This window comes from Phoca vitulina, unplaced genomic scaffold (assembly GCF_004348235.1).
Source record: "Phoca vitulina isolate PV1807 unplaced genomic scaffold, GSC_HSeal_1.0 scaffold13, whole genome shotgun sequence".
NCBI classification, from domain to species: domain Eukaryota; kingdom Metazoa; phylum Chordata; class Mammalia; order Carnivora; family Phocidae; genus Phoca; species Phoca vitulina.
In genome coordinates, this window is record NW_022589716.1 from 2,545,430 (window position 1) to 2,558,583 (window position 13,154).

The following is a 13,154-nucleotide window of genomic DNA, read 5'->3' on the forward strand; positions in this document are numbered from 1 at the left end:
CGGGTTCCAAGCAGAACGAGTTTTCCTCAAGCGGCAGGGCAACCCAGAAAATGAACCCCTGGCTTGTGGGAGAGTGAGCTCCCCTTAGCTTAAGGTACAAAAGCACAGCGGGGATGTGAATGCTGAAGCCACGGCTTCCAGCCGTGTGGCCCCAGGTGAGTGTGATATGTCGTCTCGGAGCCTCAGTTCCCCACCTGTCAACGGGAGACATTAACAGCTCGGGGTGAGGGGAAAGTGCCACCGAAGTAAGAGGGGATATTTGGGAGCCGCACCCCATCCCCACCCCCACCCCCAGCAGCCACCCACGTGGCCGGTCTTGGCCTATCTGACCCAGTCCCGGGCGGAAAGGGTGCGGGTCGTGCCCGCCCCCAACTCCAGGGGCGGGGTTTCGCGGACCCGGGAGCCCAATAAATCCACAGCCGGTCGCCGGGAGCCACCCCTTTAAGGCCTACGGAGACCTCCAGTCAAGGTCCGAGCGCCGAGCACAGCTCCCAGGGAGAGGGACCGACGGCTGGGCGGCCGACACACCGCTGCAAGGAGCCAGCCTTACCGAGCGGGAGGCGAGGTGCACCGACGGACAGACGGCAGAGGCAGACGCGTAGACGAAGAGGAGGGACAGGGAGGCAGACGACCGCAGCGAGGATCCACAGATTCCTTGCCCAGGGAGCCCCGGCCCGAGTCCCTTCCGCTCCCTCCCTCCAGGGGCCGAAGGAGACAGGTGTGCGGCCTCGCTGCAGAGGCCAAGCATCCTCCCATCTCCACGCAGCCCTGCCTCCTCGGTCGCTGCCAGTTTCCCTTACCGGGGGTGGGGGGGTGGGGGTGGCACGCGGGGTGGCTGGAAGGGCCGAGGACGCGCTTGGCCCCCGCACCTGCACCTCATGGCGGTCGTCGAGGCAGGAGCGCGGGCCACGTTCGGAGCCTGGGATTACGCGGTCTTCGCCCTCATGCTGCTGGTGTCCACAGGCATCGGGCTGTGGGGCGGGCTGGCGCGGGGCGGGCAGCGCAGCGCCGAGGACTTCTTCACCGGGGGCCGGCGCCTGGCCGCCCTGCCCGTCGGCCTCTCGCTGGCCGCCAGCTTCATGTCGGCGGTCCAGGTGCTGGGCGTGCCCGCCGAGGCCTACCGCTACGGCTTCAAGTTCCTCTGGATGTGCCTGGGACAGTTGCTCAACTGCCTGCTCACCGCCCAGCTCTTCATGCCCGTCTTCTACCGCCTGGGCCTCACCAGCACCTACCAGGTACCGGGCAGAGGCCCGGAGGCAGGACCTGCCTGGCTGAGAACGCAGGGATGTGGCCGGGAGGTCCTGGGGCTTTGACGTGCTGTGCAGGGGGCCGCCGGCGGGCTCCTTGCGGCTTTAACGGGGTAGACGGGTGCGGAGGGTTCTGGGAAGTAGCCCCAGGCAGCGGGGTGAGGGGCAGGAAGGAGGAAGAGGAGCCGCCGTCCTGGTTCTCCTCGGTGGAAGCCCACGCAAGGCTGAGCCAGGTGTGCACCAAGTGTGGACAGGCACGAACCTGCCCCCCCACATGCTTGGGCGGGCGCACAGCCGAGCGATCGCCGGACAGGGGGCCAACGGTTCGAAACCCGGCTTCCCCGCTTACTCTGCTCGGGCCTCCCAAGTGTCTCACTGGGCTAATAAGAGGACTTCCCTCCAGGGCAGGGGGTAAAGTGATTAAAATCATGACCGGTAGACAGTAGGCGACCAAGAACAGTTGGCCACAGGCTGTGTAGAGTCCGCTTGTTGACTCAGAGCGGCACCACCCCCCTGGGACCAATTAGCCACCAGTGGGGGCGGAAGAACGTGCACCTTTGACGGATCCGTCTTCCTGGGCACACTTGGTGTGCGGGGATGGCGCGTGTGCACAGGTGTGTGCACACTGATCGGAACCTGTGCGCTTGGCGGGGGCCCCCCACGGGCAAGAGTGGAGAGAGAAGTTGGCCCCCGGAGGGAGGGCAGAAGCCACGAGGGCGGGCGAAGTACCCCAGAGGCCTCGATCTCCTGGGTAGGACCTGTCCAGGTGACCACGAGCCTCGGCTCCTCCTTGCAGTACCTGGAGCTGCGCTTCAGCCGCGGTGTGCGGCTCTGCGGGACCCTGCAGTACCTGGTAGCCACAGTGAGTGGCCTCGGCCCCGCCCTCGCCCTCAGGGTCCGGCTCAGATCCCGCCCGGGTCCGGGTCTCCGTCGGCCCCGCCCGCAGCCCGCCCCCTTCCGTCACGGCCCCGCCCTGTGGGTCCCACCCCCATCCTGTAAGGCCCTTCCCAGGCCCAGCCTCAACCTTTCTGGCCCCGCCCCCTGCGGCCCGAAGACCCTCCCCCATACGCCCGGCCTGACCCCGCCCCCACCCTGCTCCGGATCCCCTGCTGGCCGGACACCACAAGCTCCGCCACCACCATTCTCTCCCTACCCCCTTCCCGTCCCCCGCGGGCCTCACCTGGTCCCGGCTCTCTGCCCGTAGGTGCTGTATACTGGCATCGTGATCTACGCCCCCGCGCTCATCCTGAATCAAGGTCTGACTCTGGGAGATCTCGGGAGGGTGAGCGGGAGGGAGCAAAGCCTTTGAGACTAGACCGAAGGAGAGGGGAGGGGCAGCCCCAGGAGAGACTTGGGGAGGGAAGAATCCCGAAGAGATGAGGAGCCTAGACACTAGGGGCCAAGTTTGCACCCTGCCTGGAGGCCTAATGGTGGAGGGGTTTCCTTGCGCAGTGACTGGGTTGGACATCTGGGCCTCGCTGCTGTCCACTGGGGCCATCTGTACCTTCTACACGACTGTGGTGAGTGACACCCCCACCCCACGTGGGGGCTCCATGCCCACTGGGTGGGGGAGACCCTGCAGCCATCATCCACTCCTTACTTGCCCTTTCTGCTGACGAAACCTGCATCCCAGCTGGGCCTCTGTTTCCTCATCTTAATAACAAGTCATCTGAAAGACTTATTGCTGAGAGTCCAGGGATATGCTAGCTTCAGGACTGGCTGGACCCAGGGGCTACAACAGCGTCCTCTGGGCCCCTATCCCATCTCTTGGGGTCCCATCAGCTCAGAAAGTGAGTTCCTATTTCAGGATGGGCTGGCAAACGTCCCAGGAGGGTTCCGGTTGTCTGGCCCCAGTGTGCAGGATGAACCAGTCACAGAAGTTTGGGGGGCTGGGGAAGATGTTCTGGTTGGCTATTTCTGGAGCTGGGAGTCGATTGGCTTCCAGTGGATGGCCTTTGAGGGAGAAGGGGCTTCTCCAAAGGCAAATCAAGGGGCTCCCATGGGAAGGCAGCGGTATGGAGGCTGGAAGGGTAAAAGCAATAACTAAGAACAATCGTCATAGTAGTAATGATAATGCTGGCAGCCAACACTCATTCACTCACTGAACTTGTATGTGGTAGGTGCTATTGCAAAGATTTTCCTCATACGAACTAATTAAATCCTCACAACAACACCATTTTCCGGATGAGGAAACCGGCAGAGAGAGGCATCAGTCCCAGCCACTGCTGAAAGCCAAACTGGGTTGGCCTCAGACAGATCCCTATCTGACCCCTTGCCTCCCCGTCTGTCACATCTTGCAGGGCGGCATGAAGGCTGTGGTCTGGACTGATGTGTTCCAGGTCGTGGTGATGCTAACTGGCTTCTGGGTTGTCCTGGCCCGCGGGATCATGCTGGTGGGTGGGCCCAGGCACATGTTTGAGATTGCCCAGAACCACTCCCGGATGAACCTGATGGAGTGAGTAAAACCGTAGAGAGGGTCCTGCAAAGAGGTGGAGCTGACATCCCTCTGCCCTGGGAGAAGCCAACCAATGCTCCTGCTCCAGGAAGCCCTCCCTGCTTCCCTTCCCAGACTCCCCACACACCAAACTTGTGCCTCCCCTCTCTAGACTGCCCTAGCCCCCATCCCTCCATCTGTCCCACCATGTCCCCCAGACCAGACTGGAGACTGACGACTCTCTGAGGTCCCAGCTGGGCACAGACACTTTTTTTTTTTTTTGGTCTTTTTAAAATTTTTGACAATTTTTTTTTTTTTTTATTATAATGTGTCTTGGTGAAGTCTTCTTTGGATTCAATCTTACAGGGGACTTTAAGCTTCATGTCCCAAGATTTCCATATATTTCCCAATTTGGGGAATTGTTCAGCCATTGTTTCTTTATTTTTTTTTTAAGATTTTATTTATTTATTTGACAGAGAGAGAGAGACAGAGACAGCGAGAGAGGGAACACAAGCAGGGGGAGAGGGAGAGGGAGAAGCAGGCTTCCTGCAGAGCAGGGAGCCCGATGTGGGGCTCGATCCCAGGACCCTGGGATCATGACCTGAGCTGAAGGCAGACGCTTAACGACTGAGCCACCCAGGCTCCCCAGAAAGGTTTTTAAATGCATACATGGACGACTCAGTAAATAAATAAATTTTCAATCTGGCAAACTCCTACTCACACTTCAAAACCCACCCCAAAAGTCCCCTCAAGGCCCATAAGGTTCAGAATGGCCATCTGGGCCCCTGGGGAGGGCGAAGTCAATGTGGCATTCCCATATGGCTGTCTTGTCCCACCCTTATCCAGCTTTGACCTGGACCCGCGGAGCCGCTACACATTCTGGACTTTTCTGGTGGGTGGCACATTGGTCTGGCTCTCAATGTATGGCGTGAACCAAGCACAGGTGCAGCGCTATGTGGCCTGTCGCACAGAGAAGCAGGCCAAGCTGTGAGTGTTTAGGAGGGGCAGGGTGGGGGCCTCTGGGACCAGCTGTCCCCCTCCCCAGCCTGAGGCTGCCCCTCCCCCTAGGGCCTTGCTCATCAACCAGCTGGGCCTGTTCCTGATTGTGCTCAGCGCTGCTGGCTGTGGCATCATCATGTTCACGATCTATGTAGACTGTGACCCTCTCCTTGCAGGGCGTATCTCTGCCCCGGACCAGGTAAGTCTGGCCCAGGCTCCTAGGCCACTCCTGCCCTCCCCACCCCCATTCTGAACTTCTGCATGGATGAATCTCTGGGAGCAAGGATGGAACAGCATTCCTAGAAGAGAGAACAGCCTGCTCAGAGGTCCAGGGACAGGCAAGAGCTTGGCACAGAGGAGGATCTGGAAGGAGCAGGGAAGACAGGGCTGGGAGGCAATGGGGAGCCTTAGGGGAAGTGGGCGAGCAGGGGAGGGGCACATTCAGATTTAGAGTCAGAAACTCCCTGAGGGATATTTTTTTTTAAAGATTTTATTTATTTGAGAGAGAGAGAGCATGAGAGGGGGGAGGGTCAGAGGGAGAAGCCGACTTGAGCCCGATAAGGGACTCGATCCTGGGACCCCAGGATCATGACCTGAGCCGAAGGCAGTCGCTCAACCAACTGAGCCACCCAGGGGCCTTCCCTGAGGGATATTAAGGAGGAGATGGGACCATGGTTCAGCATGAAATGATAGTGTTGATAATAATAATCACCAGCTTTCATGACCTAAGCACCTACTCTGTGCCTCATGCTGTTCCCTTCACAAGCAGTTAGTCTCCCATAAAACCCTTCAACATGATGAGGCCAAGGCTGTCATGGCCCCTATTTTACAGATGAGGAAACTGGGGCTGGAGTGGGTGGGAAGCAACTGCCTGAGGTCAAAGGTGAGCAGGGGCAGCACCAGGGCCAACCATGCCTGGTTCAGAGTCAGTTCAGAATCAGCAGAAGATGGAAGGCTGTCCCATCTGCTGTCCTCTGCTGGGGTCAGCTCCTGGACTGCCTGACTGCAACCTCAGCCAAGGACTGCACCTATTAACTTTACTGTCCTCATCAGTAAAGCAGAGATGACGTGGGACTCTGCCTCACTGGGATCCCAGGGCACGCAGTCAATCAACAAACACACACACAGTGCCCGCTGTCAGCCCGGTCTGCACTGGGCCCTGGGGACATGCAGTGTGAGGACAGACAGAATCCCTCGTCCTCGGGGTGCTGCTGTCCTGGATGCCAACCCCAGACTCTGCCCCACCCCACCCCACCCCTGCCAGTACATGCCCTTGCTGGTGCTGGACATCTTCGAGGACCTGCCTGGAGTCCCTGGGCTCTTTCTGGCCTGTGCCTACAGTGGGACCCTCAGGTGAGCAGCCCTCCTTGCTCACCCAGCTGCCCCTCTGTGGGATAGAACATTCTGGGCATGTCCATCATTACAGTTCCTGCTTGGTCCCCAGTGGGCAGCTCAGGTGGGCTCCAGCAGAAGGCACGCCCTGGGGACAAGGACCCCAGCTGTGGGGTTTTCACCTTCTTATCACCTGGCAGGGCCATACCCGACTCCCCTCTCCCTTCTTTCTTTCCTGCCTTCTGCCCCCAAACAAATGTTTATTGAGCACCTACTACGTACTGAGCACCTACTATGTGCATATGTGGGAGGCACTGCCGTTCTAAATCCCAGGGCACAGCTGTGACCGAGTGGTCCCCCACTCCTGCCCTCAGGGGCCTCACATTCTAGTGTTTTCAAATACTCCGTGACTTCTGGCACATCCCTGCTCCTGTTGTGACCAGGGTCCCAAGCAGTTCTCAGCACCCTATGATTGCTGTGTAATGAGAACTTGTGTCATTCGTGTCCTTGGTCAGGGGTGTCCTTGCTCCCGTAGGGGTGTCTCAGGTCTGGGGGCGCGGATGGTGGGGTGGTGGACTTCTCCACGCTTGGGGAATTCTGTCACCCATGCCTCTGCCCTTGGGCTGGGTGGGGTCCTGGCAAGTCAGATGGTATGAGCAGCTGGGGCCTCCCGCAGCAGGTGGACCCCGGGGGGGGGTGTGTGGCCAGTCCCTTGAGGAGGCCTGTTGACCACCCTCCCCACCCCACTCTCAGCACCGCCTCCACCAGCATTAATGCCATGGCTGCGGTCACCGTGGAGGACCTCATCAAACCCCGGCTGCCCAGCCTCGCACCCCGGAGACTCGTAATGGTCTCCAAGGGGCTCTGTGAGTTGGAGGAACTCGGGTTGGGGGGGGACAGGGGGCATCTCCCCGCTGACCATGCCACCCCCATCTGCAACAGCACTCATCTATGGTTCAGCCTGTCTCATCGTGGCAGCTCTGTCCTCGCTGCTGGGGGGAGGCGTCCTCCAGGTGAGCCCCCCCGCCCTGACCCAGCCCCATCTCCGCAAGAAGCATGGCATCGTCTGCATTGAACTGAAACCCAGAGAGGGTCCTACTTTTCGTGGCAGAACTGGGTTTTGTCCGATGCCACCAGCCTGATACTTTGTGCAGCCACCTGCCTGGTGGCAATGGGAGGTGGGAGGTGGGGGGGGGCGGGTGGCTTGGAGGCAGGGAGGGCCTCGCCCTGGCTCAGAGGTGGGACCAGAATTTGTCAGGAGAGAGAATCCGCGTCTTTGCCTCCAACACGGGGGAGAGAGACAGGGACAGGGAGTCCCGTCCCCTTTAGGGAAACAAGCACGGAGTCTCAAGGTCCACAGTGGAATTACTCAGGTCTTGCTTTCCCAGAGAGCAAACTGAAGCCAGGAGAGGTGGGATGGCTCTGCCCTCAGCTCCCTCTCCCCACCCCTTCTCACAGGGCTCCTTCACCGTCATGGGAGTCATCAGCGGCCCCCTCCTTGGAGCCTTCATCCTGGGGATGTTTCTTCCCGCCTGCAACACGCTGGTGAGTGGGGGCGGCTAGGAGTTGGGAGGGCGCATGGCCTCTCTCCCCTGACCTGGGCTCTGCCCCCAGGGCGTCCTCTCTGGGCTGGCCACCGGCTTGGCGCTCTCGCTGTGGGTGGCCGTAGGCGCCACTCTATACCCGCCCAGCACCCAGTCCTTGGGAGTCCTGCCATCATCGGCTGCCGGCTGTGTTGTGCCCTCAGCCAATGCCTCTGGCCTCCTGGGCCAGCTCCTGGCCACCAACACCTCCAGCAGGAACCCCAGGTGAGCGGGCTGCTCAGAAGGGTGGGTGTGGCCTGAGAGGGTGTGGTGGGGGAGGGGAGCTCTGAAACTGAGTCTTGAATGAAAAGGAGGAATGTGCTTGGGAAGAGGTGAAGGAAGGGCATTCCCGGTGGAGAGAAGTGAAAGTGCAAAGGGCCTGAGGTCGGGTTTAGTTTAGTGAGGATGGGGTGTATTTAGTGGGCCGAAAAGGATAGATGAGGTCCAGCCAGAAGAATTTGGTCTGATTCTTTATTATTATTATTACTCTTGAGATATAATTTGCAGACCATAAAATGAACCATTTAAAAGTGGTTTTTAGTGGATTCACAAGGTTATACAACCATCACCATTAACTCAAGAACATTTTCATCACCTCACAAGGAAGCCCCATATCTCCATGAGCAGTCACTCCCCATCTCCCCCTCCCTCCAGCCTCTGGCAACCACTAATCCGCTTTCTGTTGCTATGGATCTGCCTGTCTGGACATTTATTATAAATGGAATTATACAATATATGGCCTGTTTTGTCTGGCTTCTTTCACTCAACATGATGTTTTCAAGGTTTTTGTTTTGTTTTGGTTTTGGTGTTTTCAAGGTTTATCCACATTGTAGCACATATGAGGGCTTGATTCCTTTTTATGGCTGAATAATATTCCCTGTATGGATGGACCACATTTTGTTTATCCATTCATCCCTTGGACATCTGGGTTGTTTCCACTTTTTGGCTACTGTGAACAGTGTTGCTATGGTCATTTGTGTACATATGTGTACATAAGTTTTGGTGTGGACATATGGTTTCATTTCTCTTGGTTTGTACCTAGGAATGGAACTACTGGATCATACAGAAGTTCTTTTTAAATTATTTTTAAACGCTTTTAAAATATTTTTTTTATTTATTTGAGAGAGAGAGCATGAGTGAGAGAGCACGAGTGGGGGTGGAAGAGCAGAGGGAGAGGGAGAAGCAGACTTCCCGAGGAGCAGGGGGCCTGATGTGGGGCTTGATCCCAGGACCTGGAGATCATGATCTGAGCCGAAGGCAGACGCTTAACCATCTGAGCCACCCAGACACCCCTATATCCTTTTTTTTCCCCGAGAAATGCCTATTCAAACCCTTTGCCCATTTTTTAATTGGTTCATTTGCTTTTTTATTGTTGAGTTATAATTTACATATTCTTTAAATCTTTATGTATTCTGGACACTAGATCCTTAGACAGATGTATGATTTGCAAATATTTTCTTCCACTCTGGGTTGTCTTTTCATATCTCTTGATAGTGTCCTTTGATGCACAAAAGATTTCAGTTTTGATGAAGTCTAATTTATCTATGTTTTCTTGGGTTGCTTGTGCTTTTGGTGTCAGATCTAAGAAACTATTACCAAATCCGAGATCATAAAGATGCACACCTATGTTTTCTTCTAAGAGTTTAATTTGGGTAGATTCTGAGAATAATAGGGAGCCATGGAGAGTGGTGAGCAGTGACAGGAAGTAATCTGAGTTACATTTCAGTAATGCTCCCTCTGGCTGTGTGTAGAGAACACCTGTGGGTGGAAGTGGGTTAGCTGGAGAGAAAGAGAAGTGGCTACTGCACACATCTGAGTGAGCAATAATGGAAGACTGGGCTAGGCCGTGGCAGTGGAGATGGGAGGAAATGAACAGATTGGGAGTGGCTTTTGGACTCATGCACACCTCTCCTACCCCTAGCCCTGAAATGGACCTTGATCGACCCGCCTTAGCTGACAGCTTCTATGCCATTTCCTATCTTTACTATGGAGCCCTGGGCACGCTGAGCACTGTTCTATGTGGAGCCCTCGTCAGCTGCTTGACAGGTAAGCAGGATGTATGGCCTTCTCAGAGATCACCTTGTGAATCCCTCTGCCTCCAGGACCCACTGGGCAGGAAGAAGAGGAAGGACATTCCCGTCAGCCAAATGGCCACCACGTGCTGGACGACGCATCAGCACCCTTTATGCTGTGTCGCCTTCGGGACAAACTCTGCACTTTGCAGGGCTGGTCCCGTTTTGCGAAGGCAGAAGAAACTGAGCCCCCGCCCCAACCTGCCTTTCTAGTCTCCCCTGCCTCCAAAACAAGTCCTTGCTAGAGGATATGGGGTGGAGCCGCGGGGCGCTGTCCATTGTGCTGAAATATCTTCTCAGCAGGGCCTCAGCCACTCCGTGTCCCTCCGGGAATTCTGAATGCCACTGAGAAGTGGAAAGAGATCAAGAGAAATCAATAGTGATCACAGTACCTGTTCTTGCTTCCTGTGTCTCAGACTTTACATTCACCAGGGCTTTCTTGAGTCCTTCTCTGTGCCAGACACTATTCTAGATGCTGGGGAAATAATGAACCACCCACTGATGTATTACATCCCCTCACTGTGTAGATGAGAAAACTGAAGCCCAGGGAAGGGCAGAGGCTTGCCAGGGTACCCAGTGGGTCATTATTGAATCTGGGATTGGAACCCATCAGAGCTCTCCCTTCCCCCTCCCTCTCCAGTTCCCATCACCTCTTCACTAAATATCTCCCTTTCCCGCAGGCCCCACCAAGCGCAGTGCCTTGAGTCCTGGGCTGCTGTGGTGGGATCTTGCACGGCAGACAGCATCGGTGGCCCCCAAGGAAGAAGTGGCTACCTTGGATGACAGCTTGGGGAAGGTCAGTCACAGGGCTGGCTCCCAGAGCCGGGGGAGGGACAGTGAAGTGACTTTGGGTCCCCTGGGCATGGCCATAAGTCAGGGGAGGGAATTGGCGAGTCACCATCTTTCTCAGCGTCTCCCAGAGAAAAGGCTTGGGTGAGAGTTGACGTGTCTTCAACACTTTTTATTACACCCTTTAACAAAGACTGAGAATTTCACACTATTCATTTCCTTGGATTACATCCAGTCTGTGGCAGGTGAAACTGGTTTACCTTTAAGGTATTGATTTAAAATCTCTTCTATAAATAAAAGTACTTAATTCAGAAGTGAGTCAACTTCGAGAAAATCTTACATAAGAAACATGACCGGGGGTAGGCCAACTTCACCCAAAGTCATGTGGTTGCTATGTGAATGCCCTGAATTTGGAAAATGCTGTCCCTGATCCAACCTGCCTCTGCTTTGAAATCCCTGTTTCATTTTCTCATTTCTTACTCTGGGCTGGGGTTCTTGTCCACTGTCTAGGAGGAGCAGATAAAAGCTAAACTGAGAAATAAGTAAGATCTCAGCAGGTAATAAGGACAATAAAACAGGGTACTGTGATGAGGGTGGCCTCTTGGAAGAGGTAAGAGATAGAGCCCCTAAGGAGGAGGAGCCAGCCCTAGGAAGATCTGGGGGAAGGGCATTCTTGATGGAGGGTACAGCAGGAGCAAAGGCTGAGGCCAGAAGCTTGAGAAGGGGAGGTATGGAGAGGGAAGGGATTTGGCTGAAGTGTTTTTAAAGCTCCTTTCAGCTGCTATGGGGAAATATTTATTTTCTTGAAGGGGAGCAGGCAGAAAGAGTGAGAGGGAGGCAGGCATCCTTGCAAGCATTGATGACTTGGACTATAGGTGACGTGGGCACTGGGGGAGAGAGAGAAGCGGGTGGAGGTTTTGGAGGCAGAAGGGACAGGACTGGCTGATGCACTGACCAAGGGGACAGTTGTGCAACCCTGCCCAGGTTCTGTCCTTCTAGGCCCTCAGTGATCCCATCTGGAGGATGAGCTGACACAGAGCAGAATGGATCTCTGACAGTGTCTTTCTTCTCTTTTCATTCCAGGGTGCTGAGGAACTGCCCCCTGGAACCAAGAGGCCTCCTGACTTCCTGCCCACTGACGAGGACCATCTGCTCTTCCTGGGGCAGAAGGAGGTGAATGGAGCTGGCTCCTGGACCCCCAGCAGTGCACATGACCTTCGGGAGACAGACCTCTGAGCCAGCAGGGGACTGACCACCTGGGATGGAACCTCAGGGTGGGCCATCCCAGGCCACAGAACAGCCTCGGGCTCCAATTGGCTGGACTGTGTCCTATGCAAATGAGTTTGGGATCCCTGCCCTATGGAAAGAGGTGAAGCCCTGCCTTTGGGAGGTCATTTTATCCAGCCCCCTTCCAGCCAGCCCCTAGTCTTAGATGCTGCACCCTTGCCTGCTCCCCCAAAATGAAGCCAGATTTCTCTCTACGTACAATAGAAAGATGTTGGAGTCCCCTCTGGACAACATGGGAAAACTCCAGGCCCAACATTAAGGTCTGAGAAAGTCTCCAGTGCTTCTCTGGAACATGTCTGAATATTAGCAAGGATTTGGGAGGTCCTCAGGCACAACCCCCTGCACCCCATTTTGCAGATGGGGAAACTGAGGCCTGGAAAGGGGCAACAACTTGACCAAGGTCACAGAGCACACCAGAGATTCATTGAGAGTTGGGAAACCAGCTCTTCCACCTTCACCGCCTCCCTGTTTTCCTCCCTTTGGAGGGTCAGACATCACATGGCCCCTGACCTTTGGAGCAAGAAGGGAGGATAAAGGAGAAATAACATTTTCGATCTTCCTCTAATGCCTGGACACTATGTATCTCATCCTTTAAGGAGCATGAACCCACTTCACAGAGGAATAAACTAAGGCTCAGTGAGGTGGCCTGAGGTTACAGCAAGTCGGGTCTGGGCAGGGACAGACCTGGGAGCTGCATGATGCTGAAGGTCTATTGCCAACATGTCACTGGTGGACAGGGTCAGATAGGTTGGGCAAACCCATGTCCTGGGGACACGCTTGACTTTGGATGGAGATTTAATCCACGCACATTCAATAAACGGACTTTGACGCTTGATGTTCTGTGCTCTCCTCAGTCAGATATGAGTGTGAATCTCAGTGTCCTTGCCCCAAGACTGAGCGAATAAACCTGGGTGTTTAAGCATCAGAGTGAGGTGATAATTGCCATTTCGGGATGAATTATGCTGCCCTCCCTGACACATAGCTTCTCTCCCCCTCCTGATTTGCTCTTGAAGCATTCCCTCCCCACTGCCCTTTCTGCCTGGACCCTGCCAGCCTCCACACTGTCCCTGCACCAGTCCCTTGGGGTCTCTGGGACCTTGAGAGCTGGCTGCACTCACATCTGCTCACATACCTGCTATGGCTCCTGTGGTCCCCAAGGGAGCATCCCCTACTCAGTTCAATAGGGTCCTCCCAAAATTCAAGACCCAAAACCTCCGAATGTGACCTTACTTGAAGAGTCTTGGCAGGTATACTTAGATTAAGATAAGGTCATACTGGATTAGGGTGGGCCCTCAACCCAATGACTGTGTCCTTATAAGAAAAGAAGACACACAGACACATAGGGAGACAGCCATGTGGACACCAAGACAGAGATTGACACATCTACATGGCAAGGGACACCAAGGATTGC

The 13,154-nt window shown here is 55.5% G+C and overlaps 1 protein-coding gene across 1 annotated transcript; it reads left to right on the forward strand.

Annotated features, from left to right (window-relative positions):
* Nucleotides 1–453: 453 nt before the first annotated feature.
* SLC5A5 (solute carrier family 5 member 5) lies at nucleotides 454–12,647 on the forward strand. Its single transcript, XM_032412415.1, has 15 exons — nucleotides 454–1,235; nucleotides 2,044–2,109; nucleotides 2,452–2,503; nucleotides 2,700–2,767; nucleotides 3,548–3,702; nucleotides 4,528–4,668; nucleotides 4,750–4,879; nucleotides 5,945–6,033; nucleotides 6,766–6,878; nucleotides 6,955–7,025; nucleotides 7,471–7,557; nucleotides 7,627–7,820; nucleotides 9,517–9,641; nucleotides 10,348–10,463; nucleotides 11,540–12,647. Exons 1-15 carry the CDS (start codon nucleotides 879–881, stop codon nucleotides 11,690–11,692), a joined length of 1,917 nt encoding a protein of 638 aa, XP_032268306.1. The 5' UTR covers nucleotides 454–878; the 3' UTR covers nucleotides 11,693–12,647.
* Nucleotides 12,648–13,154: the final 507 nt, after the last annotated feature.